Here is a 22875-nt window from a genome sequence, read left to right on the forward strand (position 1 = left end):
AAATACCTAAATCTATTTTCTTATGTTAGCTGGAGTGAAAACATCAGACTACTAGTGCAGCCATAATGATGCTGTTAACTGCAATATGTTTGTATAGCAATATGTTGATAGAAAATAAACACTAGGCTCTTTACTGATGGAGGAGGCTGTGAGCAATTCTGCTTGTGTAGCTGTCAGTGCGGACGAAGGAAGGGACCAGCAGAACCCCTGAGACACACCAGGTTATGTATTGCTTCCAGACCATCAAAGAAAAGGGAAAACTGTGATACCTTCATTTATTAAAATATACACCTAAGAGAACAGCAACACTGTGAATAGGTAGAGAAGGGGGTCCAAAGCCCATCACAATTCTACCCTCCCTCCTCCATGGACAACAACATTCAACAGCAATTGTTCTCCTTGGGGTCGTCTCTCTCTCCTTGCCCACCAGGCTCACTTTCTTGCTAGATCCCAGTTCCCATGGTTTGCTCTGGTCTCAGCAACCAGCAATCATGTGGCAGCTCCCAGGAACTCAGGCTTGCACAGATGCCCTTGCTTCATGCTGGCTGCATCTCTGTTGGTGACACTGCTGGGTCTTACTTGAGGGTACAGCAGCTTCAAGCAAGAGCACATTTGTTCCTTTCACATAAGGCATTGGAGAGGATGGAGAAGCCTCTCTGATAAACCAGCGCTGGCACCTACAATCATACATCTGCTCTCCTGTCCTCATACCCCTGTGCACTGGCCATGTCTGTGTGCACAGCACAGGCCCTACCAGTGCCCATAACGTCACAAGCAAAATCAGCTTCAGAGCCAGAGTGCCACCATCTGCCCACAAATCAAACAGCCTGGTGGGGCAGTCTCAAGGAGAGGTGGAAGATGAGAATACTGTTAGTCTGAAGTGTGGGCCAAGAAAGCTGCTGGCTGAGTCAGCAGTCCTTACCCCAGCACCTACAGGACATGGATTAAGATGCCCTCCAGTGCTGCATCTGGAGGGTATGGAGCTGCATCGCAGGAGTGTGCCTGGGCTGCTAAGATCAGCTGCCATCTGGTACTAATGGAAGAGTGGACAGCCCAACCAAGAAGCCATCAGAGCCACTGCACAGTGGCCAGGCAAAGGTCCTCTTCTAGTTCAGCTCTAGTTCTTCCATGAAGCAAAACCTACTTCAACAGAAGGCCCTGATGCCGAACACCTTCATCCTGGTAGCTACGGCCCTGTGGGAAGGGATGTGGGTACCAGCCCACTCAGAGAAGGGCTGAGGTCTCCACAGACAAAAGCATTAGTGTGTGTGCTGATTAAAACCAAAATGATATGAATTGCTGACTTTAATCATGGGTTAAATAATCTTCATTCTGCAGTTGCACTTGATTTTGTACTGTCACTGGCTGAGAGTAATGTGAATATGCTGATAAATATAGACTTTATATTAAAATTGGCACTCATTTTAACTTGGTGGATATGATAATCTATTCACATTTGTACAAGCACTGTTCAGTTATAATATGCATTAATTCAGATAGTTAATTTACATTTTATTTTGTTATGAAATAGTGAATGAAGTATTTTTTTACTTGTCATTTAGAAAATGGAATATTTAATTGATTGCAAAAACAGCATTTAAAAATGGTTGCTTGAATTAATAATACAACCTAAAATGGAGTGGAAGCACAAAAGCAGGCTTAAATGAACTGCTTTAGTCTTTTTAGGCAGGCTGCTTTAGTGCAAGAACAACGTGATCTAACCACAAAGTTAGCCCTAGTGTGAGCACAGGCTTGGACTACAGGGCTCCAGCGAGGTCTCTTCCCGCCTTAATCTTTCTTTAGTACCTAAATGGGTTCTTCTAACGACTGAATCCTTCAGGCTCTCAGAATGAGGAAATCTCCTGGTCTCACACCTTTTCTTCTGGCTTTTTCTTGATGTGTAAAAAATTAACTCCAGTCTTTTCTCCTCCCAGCCTGGTTTTCAGCTTTGAATGAATTATTCTTTCAATGGCAGCAACCCAAACTACTGAAATTAAATTGTACATCAGCAAAAACAGACCGAAGTGGGCAACTTGCTGAGCGTCTTTACGCAGTAGGCTTTAGGAGTTTAGCGTTTGTCACAGGTTTGCCTGTCCTTAACACTTGGGCAAAAATGTCATTTTTAAAGTAAGACTTAAATTTCTTTTATGTATTCAGAGGACTAAACATAAATTAGCATAAATTAATCAAGAGGTTTTACTATTTTTATAAATGAAATGCATTTTATTTGATAAAAACAGTTACATTTCTTCTGGTACTGTAATTACTAGGCAAGGGAGTTGGAGAAACTTCCTTCAGTTGTCTTTGAAAGAATGCTAGGACATTTTGTTTCCTTCTACTAGTCTTTAAATACTGCAGTCTTCCTTGCTTACTGTTGCTGCTTTGGAGCAACCAGGGATTGCACACCTCCCAGTTGTTGCCACTCAGCTTGTCAACATCTCCACAGTTTGTCCTCCTGGTTCACACAGCAGGGAAAAAAAGTAGAGCCATGGTTGGTTGTACAAAAGGCAGCGGCTCAGAAACTGTCAAACAAGCCAGGTCTGCCTCGTGCAGGGCCCTCAATCTAAGCTTGCTCAGAAGTTTGGGTAATCATGCTATGTTAAACGAGCTACCGATGAGCACTTGCTACATGACTGCTGTGCCTTGCCCTGCTCCAGGAGAAATGAAACACCAGCGCTCCTGTTGCCAGTTTGCACAAGACTGTTCGCTTCACTTAGCCAAGAGAATGGCAAGATACCCTTTGTATCCCTCCTTTCTGGGACTCGGAGGAAGTGCCACCCATTTCTCTGTAGACATCAGAGGGGAGCAATCCTGCTGTCATCTGTAACTACCTCTTCCCAAAATGTATATCTGCCTATCTGCAATGAGAAACATCCTAGGAGGACCTGGTCTTATTTTCAGCCAGTATAAGCAAGTTATCTCTTGGGAATGTTTTTCTTCTCCGCTGCCAACATGAGATCTCTGGACTGATTTGGCCAGCATTTGAATCGAGCCTTAAGATCTTCAGCAACATCACCTTACACCTGGAGCCACACAACTACTGCTTCTTACCCTAGCTTGCTCTGTTGCAGAGTGTCTTGCTACCTACCATATATCTGACCTGATTTAGGACCCATAGCAGCCCTGCTTTGAAGGGGAAGCTGGACCAGATGACCTCCAGGGGTAGCTTCCAATCAGGGTTTCCAATTCTAAGAGATATATATATATTTATATGCAGTAATTGTCTCATAAGAATTCATCCCCAATAATCTGAGCATCACCAAAACACACTCTACAGTAGAGCCTTAGATAGTCTGCTTAAGCACAGAAGTCTTACACAACCTCTTTAACAGACAATAGGAGACACACTACCACACAGCTCTGAACGTATAGTTAGGTAAATAATACCTTAAGAGCACTTAATTAAAGGCTGAGTGTTGCTGAGCTATGGGGCTAGTTTAATCACTTGTTATGCTTGTAACAGACGAAGAAGGTCTCGCTGGTGGAAGGTGACGGTCGTGGTCAGGATGGTTTCTGTGCACATCACGCAGCAGACATGACGGTGGCAGAGCCTGGGGGACAGGAGCTTGCTGAGTGTGTCTGCTCACTGGGAAGGGGAATACTTTGCTGAACAGCCTCATGCACTACGCTTGCCCAGCTACCTAGGAATGATGCCCACAGCTGTGGCAATCACAGCTGGACAAGATGAACTAGTCACTCGTGTGCATGACCAATTATTATTAATAAATGGGCTTAAAGAAGCTGGCAAAAGTCTTCCCTCTTGTCATGCTGTATGGCTCCAGCTTCCTGAAACTCAGGCTTGACTTTACTCACCAAGTAGGTTATTTCCAGTCACTCTACAAGGGCAATTTCTCCAGCTCCATTTTAGAAAGTATTTATGTTGCGCTGACAGCTGTTCCAGGAAATCTGCAAGCTGGACAGTTCTTTAAAGGAGTCCATGATTACTTTAACTTAGTGTATCCCCTTCTTAAGCATTTCAATTCTAGGTGAAGTAAACTTTTCAGATCCCATTACCACTACACCGATAGAGGTAACTACTAATGCTAATCTTTAAAAAAAAAAAATCAAGTAATTTTTGACTGACCGTTTCTGTTACTTCCAGTCAAACTGATTTTATTTTGTTGACCTGGATTTCTTGCTTGTTTTAAAGAGAAGCAATTTACTTATCTGCTGTTTCAGTATTTCACATCTGGAGTGCAACGGCAGCCGCCTTGACCTCATTAAGGACCAGCACAGAGCTGGCTCTTTTCCAGCCTTGTAGGCTTTTCAGAGCAGTCCAGAGACTGACAGCAGACCACAGATGCCTTCAGGTGGCTCTCGCAGGATGACAAACACCTTTTACTGAAGACCACTGATCAAAAAAGTGTTCAGCCCAATAGACGCTATTTAAAATCCTCCTTACTGTTTGCCTAGGAAGTACATCATTCCCATATGACACCAGCACCAACACAGAATAAATATTTACAGAACACTTCCCCCTCCTCTCATTACAAACAAGTCTGCTATCTGCAGTTGGTAATGGACATGTGCCACGTTCAATTACATCAAAAACAAAAGGCATTCTAAAAAAAGCTGCTTATGTTTCTAGCCTTGTCACTTATAGGCTTTGCTCCCACTGGCTCCATTTTTGTACTTTGTAATTTCTAGCTTCTATTGATTTGATTATTTCCCCTCTTTGGTGACTAAGTATTGCAGTTACTGCCCTTATTCCCTCTCTTCCAAGGTTAGTTCTTAATGACCTTTCATTTGCATTTATACTTGTAAGCCATTTAAAAATTCTCTGTTTTCATCCATATTTTTGTATAAATTCCCTCTTCCTGTAAGTCATCTTCAGAGGATTCCCTCAGCTGCCACCAACATCCCCTGAATGCTCCACGCTGCTGGCTGAAGGACCCCTTCATCGGACAGAAGCAGGACGCAGTGGCAGGACACGGGGTAAGCGGAGTTTCCCACCTATCATTCCCCACCATTTTCTGGCACTGAATCAGAACCCAGCCTAGGTGTTTCTCATGTGTTTTGCATTAAAAGTCATCAGGTTGTTCCAATTCTAAGTGTCCGAAGAAGCACAATGGCAACACTGTGCCCAAGCTTTAGCCTGAAAACAGAAGTATTCTGGTCTCCCTCCCCCTCTCGGTATCCTACAGCGACTGCAGAAGACCCTACACTTGGGTTTCCTAAACCAGAGCTACCCTGAACAGTTACTCCAGCACAGTAATCAGAACCTAAGCAACTGGCCACTTTGTTTCCTGGTTTGGTGTGCAACGATCCCCCGCCCACTCACACCGCTTTCACATTACACCACATGCATTTAGTCGCTATTTCTTATCCTTCATCAGCAGTGGCTTCATTTCAGGGCCGCCACTTCAAACATGTCTGTAGACCACAGTTTCTAGAAAGCTTGCTGCTAATGGGGGTGGTTACAATCCAGCGTCCTATCCCATCAAAACCAAACCACTTAGAGGACTGTTTGCACCCTTTATTACCCTTGCCATTTGCCCAAAGCCTGTTTTCAAGTACAGACCACATCCTCCCTTTGTTCTGTTAGTTGAGCACCCAGCTGATATATGGATAAACCCCAGCTGAAGAATTTTGTTCTGCCACAGACTTCTCATCCACTGCATGATGGCACAGCATCTCCTGCTATGAAGACTGTACCACACACACAACCAACATCTTCCAGGATTTACTTCCTCTCTGTTTAAGGAGGGAAGCCCCAGGAAAATGGTTTAGGACAATCTGGGGACTGAGATCCAGACTGTGGCAGTGGTACCACAAACCACATGAGCCACAGTCTGCATAAGAACTTACCTCTATTTTTTTCTGTGCAAAATGGGAACCTAAGCACCCCTTCTCGAAGCAAAAGCGAACACTGACTCAATGCTAACTCACTTGAACAGGAGACTTAACACCAGCTCCTCAGCTGATGGCTTTGAGAGGGTCCCTGTACCGTAACAAGGTGAGTGGCATTGCTCTCCACCTGCGAGTCCTCTGAACGGTTTTAATAATGAGCCCCTAGAAGAGCTTTGGCTTCATGACTACAAGAACAAAGATGCTCCATTGATCCTTGTACAAGTTATCTATGTGAGGAAACCATTTCATGTTTCAGGAGAAAAGATTAAACCCTCCTGAACAGCAGAGAACAAGTAGGAAGAAGAGACTCTAATCAATCTCCAGGCCATGACAATGGAACAGATAAATGGCAGCTTCAGTATGAATCATCTCCTCAAGGCTACCTGCAGACACTACAAAGAGAAATGTTTCTTCAGTAATTGTTTTGGAGCCTAATGTTATCTTAGTAACAGCAGCTGGAGTTTCTGGCAACAAGGTGATCCAAGGTGAAAGTGACCCACTGGGGACAAGTTATCAGGATATCTGCAAAATCTATCCACATTCTTGGATGCCCACCCTCTGTGGGGGCACAACTGAAGGGACAGATATTTTTCACAGCCACCAGAAAGTTTAGTAACCTTTTGCAAGTATATTAGGGATATTTTCAAGCCTGACTTCAGCAGAATGTCAGTCATTAACACTGTTCAGGACTGCTATACAAAAAAGCTGTACCATATTCATTATTTAGAATAAAAGCAGAGCTGAGAGAGAAAGAATAACTAAAGAGACCAATTGCCGCAGTTTACTTTTGAGGCGACAGCAAGACAGACAGAGTATTTGTTTCAATGACCTTTATTTAATTCTGTATTATACAAGTGGGATCTGAATCCCCAAACTTCCCATCATCAACATAATGGGGAAGCCTCACTGCACAAAAGGAGGGGAGAATTTTGGAGCCAGAAGACAGGCTTGATCAAGCCATTTCTCCCCATGTGGTCAGAAATTCTTCCTCCTTCACACAATGTGCTTCCCAGGCCAACAGGTTTACCCCAGGAATAAGAGAGACAAAGCTAGCTCTAAACATTCCTCCCTCCTCCTCGTCTCCCAAACAAAAGAGGCTGCTCAATGCCAGTAGTGGAATGGTTAAAGACAGGGAGTACATTACGTTTTCAGTCTCTCAGCCAGCCCACTAGATTAAGAAGTGGCCTGGTTACTCCCTCTCTCCCGAAAAAGATCCAGGAAAATCAAAGACCTAAAATGCTGAAGACTTACCTCCTTTCCTTCCCCCATCCCATAGCCTTGTTCTCTAAGCAGAGAATAGGCAATGAACTCTGAGGAGGCTGAAGGAAAGCCAAGGAAAATCAGGGGCTACCTGAATCCCTGGGAATCTGGTGGCTACCCTGGTGCCCTCATTCATTCCCTTTGAGGTTGAGACCTGTTTGGAATAGTACACAGAGAGGGCCTCCCTTAGGGATTCGGAAGCAACCAGGGATACAGAACACACAGGAACCGCCGTGAGGGTACACACCATTCCAGGGATGGCCCAAACCACAAACAGGGCAAGACTCCCCTCAGCCAAGGCCCCAAGGGCTGGGGCTGCTGGGGCAAGGCCCTGGCAGGGGGAAGGGAGCACCTGCAGCAGTACTGAGGGCTCATGGGATTTTACTTCTTCTTCCTCTCCTGGGAACAGCGAGGGCAGAACCTGGTAGAAAGAGAAGCAAAAAGCCAGAATTTAGGGCATGACATGAACCTTGAATATACAGTCACAAAGGACCTTTTCCAAGGTCCCAGACAAAGGCTTAATTCAAATTTTCCTTATTAAGAGGTCTTCTAAGTGTGTATATACAGTACTCTCCCTCCTGCCACCCTGGACCTCCCCCTTCCAAAGACCAATTTGCTTGTTCACTCACCATTTTCCTCTTGGTTTTGTTGTTAGACCCACACAGGCAAAATGAAACCATTCAATGGAACACTGTTGGGATGGAGAGCAGTCAGTTAAAGAGCAGTTTGCTTTTGAAATCATTGCTTCTGGGCTACCGAAGCTTCCCAACACTTGTTCACAAACTCCTAAATCTCCAGCAGTGATCAGGGAATGAAGACTCACACCCAACCTACATCCTGCTAGCGAGGAGAACTCCCCTTCTCCCTTTTTAAGTGTGGGGGCAAGAAAACAACCTGTCATTTTAATGAAAACCCTGAAGAAAGGTGCACTTACCAGGCCCTACGCCAAGCCACCCCTCTGCCCCTCCAAACTATCTGAGGTAAGCCCTCTTCTTGTCACTGCTTTGCTGTATCAGGCCCTACCCAAGCAGGACAAGACCTTCCATGCAAGACTCTCCTCACTCCCTTCTCCCCCATTTTCATTAAGTGCAGGCTCTTACATCTGGGTTGTCACAGCCAATCATCTCCCCATAGGAGACCTGGTGGCAGAGGCAGTAAGTAGGCTCATTGGGGTCCACAGGCATATCCAATACATCCGAAGGGTGCACATTTCCAAAGGTGACTGAAGGCATCCCATACTCTGTGCTACTGCAGGGCAGGAATAAAGTAGGTCAGCAAAATAACCAGCTTCGAGTCGCTTTGCATCTCCCAGGACAATGCCCATATTTGCCAGAGACAGCCACTTCTCTTTTCTAAGCACATACATCCCACCCCACTGAAGTGACCCACCCTCCCCTTCATGCCACGTTCCCCTGAAAGAATTAAAAGGTCTCTTCCTCTTGCTTCCCAAGAAGGAACAGGGGACACACTGTCTGGTGTGGGTGGGGATCAGATCCTTCGCAGGGAAGTCTGGCTAGGCCTTCCTTGGTCTGATTTGCAGTGATGCTCCTCATTCCCACAAATCTCTTGAACACTTACGTGCGGACAAGCTTCAATTTCTTTTGGGCAGTTTTTGGTGCCTCCTCATCAGAGTTCTTCCCTTTAGAGCGAGCACGGGCAGCTTTCTTCTCTTTTTGAGCTCGGCCCTCTGGTAAGAAGAGAGAAAGGTGTTGCATCTGCCATCCCATCAAAATAGACACCTGATAGTAAAAACCTCTCCAGCACTAAAATACACTCCTACTTCAGAGTGTATATTGGCTTTGGGCCATGCACCCCATCCTAATTTTATCTAGTGGCCTTGAATATGCTCACACAAGAAGAGCCCAGGTCACCATCTTTTTACCTGTCCTTCAGATTCCAGCGTAACAGTCTTTGATCTGTACCACTCCAGTGCCTGCCTTCATCCCCACCACTTCCATAGTCACTTGGCTGCCTCCTGTATCAATCTGCAGCCCAGTGGTGGTACTCACTCTTCTTGCCCTTGCTGGAAGAACTGTCATAATCACTCGACTCTATCTGCTTCTCCTTCAGGTCTGCTTCAAAGCGAGCGAGGTCTGTGTCCAGCCGCCGGATGTGCTTATCAACCTGCAAAAACGACAGCGACCAGGAGTTACCACAGCACAGACAAAGAGGCCAAAGAGGAGAGAGCACGGGGCTTGCGCTAGAAGCTGAGAAGCAAGAGTGGGTAGGGCCTAAAGAGAGAGAGATCAGGGCCTTCATGGATTGGGGGGCTTTAGTACAGTCTTTCATATGATAAGCACTAGACACTTCCCTTCATACCATCTCGTAGGTCTGCATAGCCAGCTGAACCTTGTCGTCCCCAAACTCCTTGCATTTCCCATAGGCTTCCTGGATTTGCTTGAGAAGCCCCAGTTTTTCCTCTGAAGACAAAGTCCTTGCATTGCTGATATACTCTGTGGCCAACTTATCGATCTCCGACTTGAGGTCTGAAACAAGTTTACCATTAAATACATAAATACACATACATACACACACACTGTAGTGTCCTCCAAGAGAGACTGAAGGATCAGAGCAGCTGCAGACTTCCTCCCCTGCCCTGAGTTCCCCATGATAAAGGCAAAAGAAAGAAAAGCTGGTCAAGCTGCATATTTCTTGTCTCGTCAACAAAACCATCTCTAATCCTCACCTTCCGTCCTCTGATCCAGATCTCGCATCAGCTGGAAGTTTCTCTGCAATTCAAACGGCAGGTTCTCAATACCTGCAGAGAGACAAGGATTGCATGGAGAAGTCAGGTTCCTGTCCACAATGCCAAGGCAGGAAAAAAGCTAATTTGACTGGTAACAACACATACACCAGTCCAGTGATTCCCAACACCCTTTCCTGGTACACATGAGTGTGCCTCCATTTGTTGTCAACTCAAAGGAGACAGACTATGAAAACTTGGTATATCTAATCCAGGAGCATAGTTCTATAATACATACTAGGTAACACAAAACTGCTGCCATGCAGAAAGGCCTACATTAAGAAAGCCGAAAACCAAAATTTGTAATGAAGTCAGTCATTATAATGCAAAGTATCCACCCAAGAACTATGAATGAAAAAAATAGTACAACAGCATCAATTTTCCATATAGGGGACAGAAGACATGGTGCCAAGCCCAAGAGCAAGTCTGAGCCAGAACGGGGAGCAGTGAACAGTAGTCTTAGCCCTCTGTCATGTGTTCCTTGTTCTGTGTTCTGCACTGTAATCTCAGTGTGGTCTGTCCAACACCTGGAACAATGCTATACATTGTGAATAATAAATGTTTGTAGGGCTCTGAATGAGCAGTGTGAGGTTGATAGGCAATTAATTTTCAATGCACTATGCTACTCACCCCCTAGGCATCACCAGATGGTCAACTGACAAAGCTGATAAAAACAATTCTCATTTTCCATGCCTGTCTAATCAAACTGAGATCTAGTGTCACTGCATTAACCTGAAGTCCAGGCTTGATTGTTGTCAACTTTATACCTAATGAAAAAAAAAAAACCTCTTGCAGGTTTAAAAAACAAAAAAAGGTGTGGGGGAAAAGCTCTTCAGAAACACATTGTAAGCATGTCTGCTTCCTGAACCCACTCTCCAACACACAGAGAGTGTAAATGAAGGTGTGTCTACCCGTCATCAAAACTGTCTAATACATCAGTCTCAGCAGCTGTCTCTATTTTCACTGCCACATCTTTCTACAGTAGAGACATTTCCCTGAAAAGCAATCAGCCACCAGGGAAGGTCTGTATACAAGAGGCAGGTTTTAACAAGTACTACATACAGGCCATGAAATTAATTCCTATATGAGGTAAAAACAACTGTGGGCCTCACTGTGCTCAGACATTGCTCCTTTAACTTATTTTTTCTGCACAAACAGAATATAGTAAGTTATATATGGAATCCTTATAAGTAATCAAGCTATTGCCTCAATAGATTTCTGTTGCCATTTCTGGTTTAAATATCTGAGAAATTCTCAGATAGTATGTGCCCTTAAGTACCCAGATATATAATCACACAGCACACAGGCATTGCTACCCTGCATTCAAAGACAGTTAACAGTACCAAATCAATTTCTCAGAAAATTAGTAAGCAGCAAAATTAAGGCTGGCTGCATATTCCTAAACTTGATAATTCCACATTTGTTTGGCATGACAGACTTCACACAAGGTTCAAGCAGCCGACTACCAGATTATATCCCTACAGCTCAGAAAAGCACCTCAGGAGACAACAGGGACACAATGCTGAAAGTTACCATTGCTTAAAAAGAGAACTTATGGCACAGATGAAATCCAGCCTGGGAATCTCGAGACCATGCCTTTTTCCTTCCTGCAATCCTCAGCCTCAACTCCAAGCCTTTCAATCTGTACAGCAAATGAAACATGGGTCATACTGCAGCATGCTACTTTTCATTCCTCTCCAAAGCATCTCCTGCAGAAGACAAGACAGGTATCCTCTAGAGGAAAACCGTATCTGTTCTTGCACTGCACATAATATGTCAAACTTACATTGCGTTTATTAATTCTGGAAGATCACAACTTCTAAATTCTTGACTTTGTAGTTTAAAAAAATGATTAATGCAATTTCTTTTCCTCTTCTAAAAAGAAAAGTCAGTCAAAGCACAAATTTCACTGGGTACAGCCAGTTTTCCCTCAGCAGGGCTAGAAACCTTTTAGAGCGAGCACCTGAGCCAGCATGAAAACCAGTAGGATGCTATTCTCCAGGCAGAACAACCCCACAAAGGTTACAGCCACGCTTCACAGCAATGTTTTTGCAGCAGGAGAAACTCAGAAAGGAGTTTGCTTCTGCTACAGAACCTGAAAGGGACCGTGCCCAACTGTAAAAATCTGCCACCACCTGTCACTAACGCCACCGCATGCCCTCATCTGGAAAGCCTCTGTCCTCCCCTTGGCTCTACGTGCCTGGTCTCGTCTTTTCAGCCCAGACCATCTGTACTTCAGAGACTCTCTCTTCCTGCGGCCTCCTCCCCTTACTGCTAGCCCCTCAGTCAGGACAGTGGCTCCCCTGCCTTGTTACCTGTCTCCACACATGCAGAGCTCTCTGCTCCTGGCAGCTCTTGGAGAGAGGCGCTATCCAGCTCGGGCCTAGCAGATGCTCAGCACAGACACAATTGGTGGGATCATTTACCAGTCAAGCATGCAGGAGCAATGATCTTCCAGAGGCTCATTAGCTGGGCAGGTTTCCACGGGGCCTGATGAGACCAAACCCCTGCCGTTTGAAGTCCTTCCCTGCTAAAAGCTGCAAAATGATTTCCTAAAATGCCAGCAAAATGTTTCACTCTACAAATCTATTATTGGATCAATGTTCTGTATTTGATTTGTCAATAAATTAGGAGAAAACAAAACAATTGACAGTACAGTGACTTTATAATAATCAGAACTGTTATAAGGATGCTTTATCTAGTCAACTAGAAGTGCAAACAAGCTGAGTACAACATTCAAAATTACGATCCAGAGAGAGTTTGGCAAGAACAAAAAGCATAACAAGATAAAGTTGTAGCTGGGCAAGTTTTAACTGAGTGACAAACTATTTGTATGGTATATAGTTTATCTAAATATGGGGAAGTTTTCTACAATCTCTAGCTTAACTCGAAAGTTCTTGCCTACCCTTTGGAAAAAAAACCAAACCACAACAAAAGGTGATGGCCTGCATCACAGAATTTATCATGGCAGTTCAGAACACTTGCTGAAATTGCTTGGCCTGTGCTGTGCTGGCTATCACATCTCATCACATCACCACCCTAACCAGCCCCATTAAAAAGTTTCCATTTCCTCATCCCTACTAACACAACACACTTTCCCACAGTCTTCCTAAAATCATTCATGTTATTTATAAAGGTTTGTTTCCTCCTGAATTTCTCCTTTTTCTTTCTTCTTACTGTAAGAGGCACCTAAACTTCCCATGACTAAATACGATATACTGTAAAGTACTCAAATAATTCTCAGATTCTGAAATGGATCATAGTAAAGAAAAACCACCCTACAGGCATCTTTAATCACTAGAGAAGGCAGCAGTGAAGGGCAGTTTCTCTGTCCCAGACAAGCAACAATCTGACAGAAAAATAAAGAAAAGCGAAGGCCTCTTTCAACACAAATGGCATAGCAGCAAGAAAGGAAGAGGAGGATGACGAAGATGTACAGCGAAGAAAGTGCTCGTGAGGCCAGCAGCTTGGCCCAAAGTGTGGGCTGGCATTAATGGAACTGTGTCCATCTGCACAGAGCCACGCACAGCCCCGCTGTGGCCCCACTCCCTCCTGTCACAGTACGATTCCCCTAAAAATCATTGGCGCAGGTCTCATTGAGTTTTTCCTGCCCCTTCCTTTTCACTTCTTATCACAAGCTGAAAGCCTCTCTACCTACTTGCATCCTTCCTTCCCTCAATTCTTACCCCTTCACTACCCCCATTCTTCTTTCATCTCCTTTAGTTTCCTCTTTCCTTGTCATTCCTTCCCCCATTCATTCTTCCGCAGGCATCCATACCCACACTGTCTTGTCCGTTAAGAACCATGCACTCATTCTCCAAAAGTCAGAATCCATCACCACCCTCCTTCCCCTCCTATTATTTTATTTATTTCTTTTTAAAAAGATGTGTGGGGTGTAAAGTGGAAGCAACTGATATTTAACCTTCAGCTACTTAACTCAGATGTTAATTCTGACATACACACACAGAGAGTAAGCCTTTACAACCTGATAGCTTTCACTATGCTTCATTCTCCCATAGCATGTTTTTTAACTGTGCCAAACAATGGGTTTGTGCTGCGACAATGTCCAAGTTCCTAAAAAGAGATCCATTGCACCCAGCACTATACAAATACATGGTGCCTTTCCCGAGATGTCTGTTCACCCACGATGTTCAGATGCATGATTACATTTATTAAAAAATGGGAAAATACATTTTGAAATATAACCACCGGTTACTTTATTAACAGTACAGATTTCAGCAAACACTTTAAACATCACATTGCCAAAGGCAATTAAAGAAGTCCTGCTTGTGCCAGGGACTGCCACAATGAGAAGGTAAATTCTTTGCCCCCTGAGATGGGAGATTAGCTGGGATCTTGCAAGGGAAGCCCATAGGACTTTTCAGTACTCCACGATTCTAATAATTTTGCAGCATTTGAAGTATACTGCAGGACAACTGGCTTAGAGCAATCTTCAGGAGCTTCCTTGGTTCCTCATTAGGGGGAAGAATGTCTTTTATATGCCTCAGTCCCTCCTTTTAGAGGGTACAAGCCTTTCAAGCTGCAGCTTCTACTCTGTCCCGTGTTCTCAGCTAATTATTTATCCTCCCACTCAGTTCACTGAAACTAGCGCATGATCATAACATAAACCTTTCTCTCTATTAATTTATGGCTCAGCCCTACTGCAGTACATGCATCTTAACCTGTAACATTATCCTCAGAACAGCTCTGTAAGAGATAACACTACCTATGATTTTACAAACAGGGTACTCAGGTGCATGGCAGACTAACTTAGCTACAGGCACCCAAGAATCCTGTGGCCGTGTCATATACCCCAAACTCTGGGCCAGTGAGCTGCACACTAGCCCACACAGGCGCATGTACTTCAGGCACTGTCCAAAGAAACAGGTATCAGTCAGCAACGGCAGCCAATATAACAGTCACAGAAACCTAATACTCCCCCAAAGAGTGGACCCTTTCCTCAGGGAGGGAGGGGTTCTTTTTGTCTTTTTCTTATTACGTTAGTTCAGTGCTACAGCATCCACAGCCAAGATAGCAGGCAATATTGTTAAGTCTCAGAAAAGCGATCTTTATTGCTGTGTTAAAGATGAAACTTGATTTCAGAAGCTTGGAGGACTTGGAAGACTGACATGTCAGATAAGACTTATACCACTCCAGGCATTTCCAGCCTGTCACAGATCTCCAAAGGCAGGGACCACCACCAATGAGATTGCAGGGCTGTTTGCCAAAATGGTCACATCAGATTTGCTGTTGGGTAAGTGAAGAAATGCAGAAAAAATGCAGGATACTTTGGCTTGTAAAGCCATCTTCTATCACCTCTGATAAAAATACCAGTCAACAACAAAATCAATTCTAAATAAACTGGTCATTAACAATAATAAATGTATTAGCTTAGAGTGTGCTGTGCCAGCAGCTCTCACACAGAAACAAATGATGCCTATGAATCACCAAATCCTCTCCCCTGCCTAAGATCTTTTGTAATTTTCCATAGATCATGTGTGCTGCATCGCAGATGCAACTAATCCGATGTCTCATTAAGGTCAAAGGCATCTTTCACTACATTAAAACAGTACTGGATGTAGAAACAATTTATTAAGAGATTTGCATATGTGAGGTATGATGTGAGAAACTTTAGAGGCAAGAATGGGAGGGTATGGCTACATGCTACATTGGGAAGGGGATAGAAGTAATGATGGTAGGTAAAGTGAGAGATAAAAGAACTGCTGGGGAATTTGGAACACAGCCAGGACTGGGAAAGAATCAAAGGCTAACCTACAGCAAGTTCTGACATCACACCCATGTCCTCTAAGAGTAGCAAGCTGACAATACACATCATACTCTCATGTGATGAGGCTATACAGAGAAAAATCCAGACAGATGTAGGTAGCTATTATGAAAGAATAATCCAATTTTACTGAGTTGGATAATGCTATCAAAGAATGAAAGGACATTCCCATGTCAGTTGTAGGAGAAAGAAGATGACTTTCAAGAGGGTATATGCTGCACCTGTTGCTCTGTGCTTATGCTGGCATAAGTTTTCTAGTATTGACAAGCCCCGAGCTGGTGTAACTCTATGTGCCTATTGACATGCAAATAGAAGGAGCAAAGGAAACTTGATGCCTCCCTAATCAGTATAAAAAAAAAAAGGGAAAAACCCAAAAGAAAACAGCTACACAGTACCATGTTAACTTAACAGCTGAGGTCTCCTCATCTAAGTCTGTTGTCCCCATCATCCTCTTCACTGGGGCAGATATGTCCTAGTGTCTGCTCCTGGAACAGGTCCTGACTGGTGGTCTCTGAGACAACGAACCGAATATCAAGCAGCCATCTGAGTAGACAGGCCAGAGACGTCCTCCTACCTTTCAAGCTCACTGAGGTTACTAGCCCTCTGCTGATGACTCTCCCAAGCGTTTAGGTCTAATTTTGACCAAATGTTGGCAGAATCTTGTTCCTCAGAGGTTGGGGGTAAGATGGAAACATTTTTCATTGTTTTGTTATGATTCCTTACAAATATTTTATGCTGACATTTATTCAACAACAGACCAGTTCAACCATATGAAAATCTGAACTTCCTTCCAGTCCGGCACACAATTCCTAACTGGAACAATGCATGCTCCGCATTCAGCAAGGCAAATTAAGAGGCAGCCTCATCAGTCCAGGCAGGAACACATCACTGGTGGGCAGTGATGGTTGGAACCAGCAGAGAATGTGCTGTTTGATTGCTTCAGAAAGGACACCCACAAACATAACCCCTTCCATTGACCTCAGCTATCTGAACTACTGGGCAGACATACACTCAGCAGTGAAGCATAGGTAGGTGAGCAGAGAGGTCATTTCGTAACAGACTCAGGCAGCAGACAGTTGAGGAGAGGTACATGCATTGGGTCTGGTGTCATAAAACTTGTATGTTGTCACTAAGTACACTCACTTTATTCTGATACCCACTAGGTAGGCAAACAAGGAAGCAGTGATGGTAGAAAATACATGTGGCTGCACAGCAGTTCCCTTTACTATAAAGATAATCCCTATACTCATGGCACATTGACATATAAATAGAGACTTGTAGAAAACTATTTGGGACTGTTTTCTGAATATGTGTACTTCAATGATACCTGTTACAAAGAAGCTCTGCGATCCTCTTGAAAATTCCAAACATGAGGAACACTCAGTGTTTGCATCTCATCTTCTGGAAAATCTGTATTCGTCACCCTTCCTTTCTCCCCCTCAAAGCCTCCACTTCAGTATCTCTAACCCATAACGAAAGCAAATACTGAGCCAAGTACAGTAACTCAAGTCTGAGCAAGCACAAACTCCTCTAATGAGTCTTCATGCACATTCAATCTTCTCATCACAAAACATTATGCTTTCTTCCTTCTTATTCTTCCTCCATTCCTTTCTACATCTCTAACCCCTTTACACCCATAGTTTTTCCCCTACTAAAGTTGCACTGCTTTTTTGGCTTGAGGAAAAGCACTTCAGTATCTTGCTTTTCTCCCCACAGAAGCAGGCATAAAATGGTTTAGGACATTTGAAGAAATGGAAATCTTTTCCTGCTTACCTTCAGCCACGAAAGAGAACTGAGGAAAGAACCATGCTCAAAGGAAAACACTTGGGAGGAAGAGAACTGGAACAAGAAACATTGCTCTTCTCCTTGCCTAAATCCTTTAGCTCAGTATAGTCATTGAAGGGGCAGCTTCGGTAGGATGAAGGAAGGAAGGTCATCAGAACAGACAAGACATGGAGTTCCTCTGTCAGGATGTTCAGCACTGAAGGAATACGCGCGTTTTTCTGCTGCAAAAACATCTGCTAGGAGCATAACACTTTTCAGACAGATATGCTTTGCAGTTAACAGCTTAGAGCAAAGACAATGGCATGTCTAATCCTAGGTCTAAACCCAGTTTCAAATTACAGCAAGGACTTGAAAGCTACTGAAATACCAGACCTAAGAAACTGCCAGACACCTTTTACTAAGAGAACTGTTGTTGACTTGGCTATTCCACAAAAATCTCCTTGAAAAGAACTTTAGATGTCCAAAGCAGAGGACTAAAAATTTATGAACTGAAACAACTGTGGTTGTATGCACAGCTTTGTCAGACTGCTCGTGCACTTCAACATATATTTTTTAATTACCTAACTGCATGAGGTTTTTATACAAGGCATTTCTCGTTCCCAGTGACTGAGCAGTGATTCAAAGTTCTATTTTATTCTCTTTGGTCAATACAGAGTTGCACATACACAATCCAAACCTCAATCTGAAAACTGCCTTGGTAATCAGCTTTTCAAGGTGTTCATTTTTGTGACATTAGAATGCTTTTTCACCACGCTGCTGTGGAGTAGCCCACTTCCCTTACCAATAAACTGGAGGTCAAGAGATTTACTGAGGCAAAGAGATTAAGGCCAAGGAGGCCAGTTAATTACAAACACACCTCTTGAAACATCTAAAAATGCTACATAGCCTGACTTTTCAGAATTATCTGTTCAAAGCAGACTTCAACTGAGGCTTTGAGCATTCTGCACATCTGTTCCTCTGACTACAAATTTTCACTCATAATTTGAGGGAACCACAATCTATGCAAGAACCTGTAAAAAGCATGACCCCCAAAATAAACACAAACATCAAACACACTTTGTCAGGGTGGTATTCATCTGCCTCAAACATGAGGTCACCTTTTTTCTTCCTACAACTTTCACTTAATACATTATACACCTTCCATTCTTCAAGGACTTCAGGAGGTCCTACAAACAACTGCCCTCTTTCATCACACACTCCTCATTCATTCCCTGAGCAGATCCAACCAGTAAACCATATGAAAGAGAAACTCTGTGGGAGGAAAAAAAAATTCAGCTGAAAACTGTGTTTGCGTTACCTCTGTAATATTAAAAGAATTCAATTCCAAGAAGTAAATGTAAATATTAGACATTTTTTAAAAAGCTGACCAAAGGTTCTGGACTATTTATTTGTATAACTTTCAGGAATTTTTTGAACATTAGTGAACTACTTTAAAACTGAAGGTTTTTAAAATACTGAAATAATGTAGGAAAAAAATGGGGGGGGGAAGAAGGAGCGAGGGAAAAACTGAATGCTGGCAGGCAGGCATGAAAAGAAATGGAATAGCTGATCTGAGATCATCTCAAAGAATTAGATGAGCAGGAAAATGTAGATTAAGTGTTAAAACAAACTTTCCTGACTGGACCTTTTTTGGTAAGAATATACACTTCATTAGTAGAAATAATTTTTTAAGTGATTAAATTATAACTTGCATCAAATACTCGATGTAGCATCAGAAAGTATCTTGCATAACAAGCTAGAATAAGAAAAAACAAACATAAGATATATTAAAAGTACTTTAAATAGCTACATAAGGCTTTAGAATGTGTTACAGAAAGCTATTGGCAGTGGCTGCACCACCCATGCAAAACACACACAAAGCAGTTCTTGATCCCACAAAAGAAAAGTTATTTGGAAGTGAGATACAGAGTGGAAGAAAGAGAATGGAAGGAACAGACCACTGGGACAGCAGGAGACAGCCTGGCTGCAAACAGATACTTTCCATCAAGTTTTACAGAGGATAATACATTTAGGAATGAGCAATATAACTGATGGATAAAGCACGCTGGACTGTATTTCTAAGAAACAAAAAGACTATGTCATGCCAATATCATGGTAAATAGTTACCTGAATATGGGCTCCCAGCTGAAACACAATGATGAACAGGGACAGGGGCATGCCCAACAGAACAACAATAACCTGACTTCTTTAGTTAGTACCATGAAGGACTGTATGCATTTTCAGAGAGTCAGAAGTTCAAGTAGGATGTCAAAAGATTTGAGCAGGCTCGAAGAATATGATGGCTAATTAGAAAACTGAAAAATATGTTACCACAAGCATTTTTTTTCTAAGTTACCAGAAAGAAGGTTAAGATTTCATCAATTCCAATCTACCCAGGGAAGAAACTTTCCATAAGGGGACACTTCAGTGGCAGATAAAAGGCGTTATAGGTGCAATGACTAAATATTGGAACTGTGAAAATTAATTACAGACCAAAGTCACAAAACCATGACAAGAAAGCCTACCTGCAAACTAACTGAGATGGATGCTCTTTGACTGTAAGCTTTATAATTCATACGATGTATTTTTCTGAAAGAAGTTCTAGATTAAGCACAGCAACTGTCTTATAATTGGGTAACAAAGGGAAGTAATGTTGCATACAGGACACCAGATGAAACTGAAAAAGACCTTAAGAGCTCTAAGAGCATGCAAAAAAAGGCTAAACCATTGCAGCAAAGATTGCTTTGTTCTTCCTAACATCTTTGTAGCCAGGATTTTTTTAAAGTACTTTTAGATTGTACATGTTACTTTTTTTTTTTTTTATCAAGACATCTTAAAAATGAGTATACACCACCAGATAAATATCCACCTTCAACAGGATGAGAATCTCCAGTTCAATTACAGGACCACACATCTCAGCTGAGAGCAGAAATACAAGTTTGTAATTTTCTCTGCATGCTTCTACTAGAGGGGAACAGAGGAGTTTCCAGGGGGTTCATTAATTTTAGCTGACAGCGACAAGATCCAGAAGTATTTGACTTTGGTGGAAGCACTCTCTAGCCACCAAGCTCTTCTACAGCTTCCTTTCTCTCTGACTTGGTATCTTCCAGGCCTCTCCACACCCAGCGCTTCATCCTTCTCATCCCTGCCTAACACCTGCAAACCCGTCTTTCACTCCTTTATCTTCATATTGCAGCTCTTACTCAAAATACATTTGTGCTCTCCCAGTAGGAAAACCCTGCATCCTCCCCAGGAGCTTACTCCTTGTCTACCCGCATCTTTCCCCTCTTGTCTAGCCCCCGTTCTCCAACTCCTGGCCATCTTTGTTGAGGAGCCTCAGCCAACTGCCACCTTCCACATCAGAATAAGAGCAGAAGAACATACATCTTTACGCAGTAATTCTTGCTCCTCTTTAACAATCTACCTCCTCATCCAACTCTTCTTCCTGGCATTTACACCCTCCTTCCTCACAGCTCCTAGATCGTTGCCGGCTCACTTCCAGCTTCTTTTCAGCTTTTGCTGAAATTTATTATGGTTCTTGAACTTTCTTAGTTTGATTCACAAGAGATTTCCTTTCCTAATGACAAAATGAGCACTGCAGACACAGGCATAAGATCTTTTATCTCCACATCAACACCATATTAGCTGAGCTGGAGGAAACCTAGTAGTGAAATTTCTGAAGAACCAAGCTCCAATGTTTCCAAGCATGTGCAGATGTCAAGAGATTTAACTTGGCCAGGTATAGCCAAGTTAAGACACATTGCCAGTACTACCATGCTTTAAATGCACCACCCCATCGCCATGGTCTGCCGTTTCTAGTCTTGACACCAGATCAGAAAGAAAGTGTGAAAACAGCATTAATCAAAGAACAGGTTACTAAATCTTAACCCATTAGCACAGTCCTTCAAAAACTCCTGATTAGTCTACTGCCTAGGAACACAGGGTTAAAACATGCATTCAAGGTCTTACTCCCCAAAGGTCCGAGTTTGACAAAGTTACAGGCACCTTAAGGTAGGATGATATCACAGGAGGGCTCAAATAACGTCACCAACTCCTTTAGTATTTACAGAGCACTTCTTCGACCAGCAAAACAGGACCACACTTTTAAAACGACAGCGAAGGAATCTGTCGAAACTACCTCCCTACAGACACAGAAATTCTCTCCGGTTTTATTTCACCAGCCCTGCAGTTTATCCCAGGAAACCCAATGCCAGCCCAGCTGCCGCTCCCGAATGGCGGCCGGAGCAGCGCTGGGCTCCTTCCCCGCCCCGGCGACGAACAAAAAGCTCGCCGCCGGTGCCAGCACGGCGCCCACGGGCCGCAGCGGGCCGGGCTCTCGCAGGAGCACCCGCCAAGCCCTGCCCCACAGCGGAGGCACGGCCCGCCGGCGCTGCTGCCGCCGTTTCTAAGCGGCCCCGAGACGACTCTACGCGGCGGGCGGCGGAGGGGGCCTGGCCACCCGGCCCCAGGACCGGGCGGCGGCCCTCACGGACGGGCTAGGAGCAGCCCGGAGGCTCGGAGCCGGCCGCGGGGACCGGCCAGCCGCCGGGCAGAGCTCGAACCCCGCGGGTCCCGGCCCCGCCCCGAACCGCGGCCCGTCCGTGCCCGCAGGGCCTCCCGCCAGGGCGGCCCCAGCCGCGGTCCTCAGCCCCGCCCCCGGCGGGTCTTACTATCCAGGTAGTGCTCCAGGTACATCCCCGCCGCCATCTTGGGCCCCACACACACGGGCACTTCCGGCGGCAGCCGGACGCCGGAGCCCCCCGCCCACCCGGAAGCAGCGCTGCCCCGTTGCGGAAGCCACTTCCGCCCGCCTTCCCGGGCGTTTCCGCTCTGCTGTTGCCGCCATTTTGGGCTCTGCGGAGCTGCGCCCGTCCCCAGAGGCGGGGAAGGGCGCCGGGTGGGGCCGCTCCTGCCCGCCCCGGGGCCCCGCCGGGGGTGGCAGAGGGAGGGCGCTCTGCGGGATCCGCCGGGGCCGCGCCTCTGCCGGTTGCAGGGTGGAGGAAGGGGGGGTGGGGAGGGATGGCGCTGCACCGGGGAGAGCAGGCCCGCGGCTGCCTTGGTGGGACTGCCCTGAGCTGCCGGGCGCGTAAATACCTGCTGCCTTGATCTCCGTGCTAAAAGAAACGGGCTTCGTCTTTTGGAGGCTACGGAGGTCTCTCCTGCCTCCAAATAATTTTCAGCGGCCTGGCTGGGCCCTCCCACCGGGTAACCTGGGTGAGGAAGTGCTGTTTGTTACGGCGCTCATATCTTTTCATTCACCATATAATTCATTAGCAACAAGTAGCTGCTGCTGCTACATTATAAACAGAGACCATCTTTGCTGTAAAATGATTGTGGTACAAACATACCTAACAAACCAAAAAAGCAATGAAATGAAGTTAGGACACTTCTCCATCTTGCCAGACCCACTTTCATGACCACATACTGCAAATCACTTATAGGTTAAAGATCCTCTTGCTACAGAGTTCAGGAA

The 22875-nt window shown here is 44.5% G+C and overlaps 1 protein-coding gene across 3 annotated transcripts; it reads right to left on the bottom strand.

Moving 5' to 3' along the window:
* Nucleotides 1-6665: 6665 nt before the first annotated feature.
* ING4 (inhibitor of growth family member 4) lies at nucleotides 6666-22212 on the bottom strand. 3 transcript variants are annotated; one of them, XM_075108409.1, is made up of 10 exons: nucleotides 12169-12554; nucleotides 11387-11495; nucleotides 10484-10620; nucleotides 9797-9868; nucleotides 9430-9596; nucleotides 9120-9234; nucleotides 8689-8797; nucleotides 8211-8358; nucleotides 7740-7801; nucleotides 6666-7531 (listed from the first exon to the last, which is right to left on the bottom strand). In XM_075108409.1, exons 4-10 carry the CDS (start codon nucleotides 9822-9824, stop codon nucleotides 7492-7494), a joined length of 669 nt encoding a protein of 222 aa, XP_074964510.1. In that variant the 5' UTR covers nucleotides 9825-9868; nucleotides 10484-10620; nucleotides 11387-11495; nucleotides 12169-12554; the 3' UTR covers nucleotides 6666-7491. The 3 variants fall into 3 exon arrangements, with proteins under 3 accessions (XP_074964510.1, XP_074964526.1, XP_074964519.1); XM_075108425.1 differs by lacking the exons at nucleotides 10484-10620; nucleotides 11387-11495; nucleotides 12169-12554 and adding exons at nucleotide 14807; nucleotides 16048-16101; XM_075108418.1 differs by lacking the exons at nucleotides 10484-10620; nucleotides 11387-11495; nucleotides 12169-12554 and adding an exon at nucleotides 22073-22212.
* Nucleotides 22213-22875: the final 663 nt, after the last annotated feature.

Source organism: Phalacrocorax aristotelis, chromosome 1 (genome assembly GCF_949628215.1).
Source record: "Phalacrocorax aristotelis chromosome 1, bGulAri2.1, whole genome shotgun sequence".
NCBI classification, from domain to species: domain Eukaryota; kingdom Metazoa; phylum Chordata; class Aves; order Suliformes; family Phalacrocoracidae; genus Phalacrocorax; species Phalacrocorax aristotelis.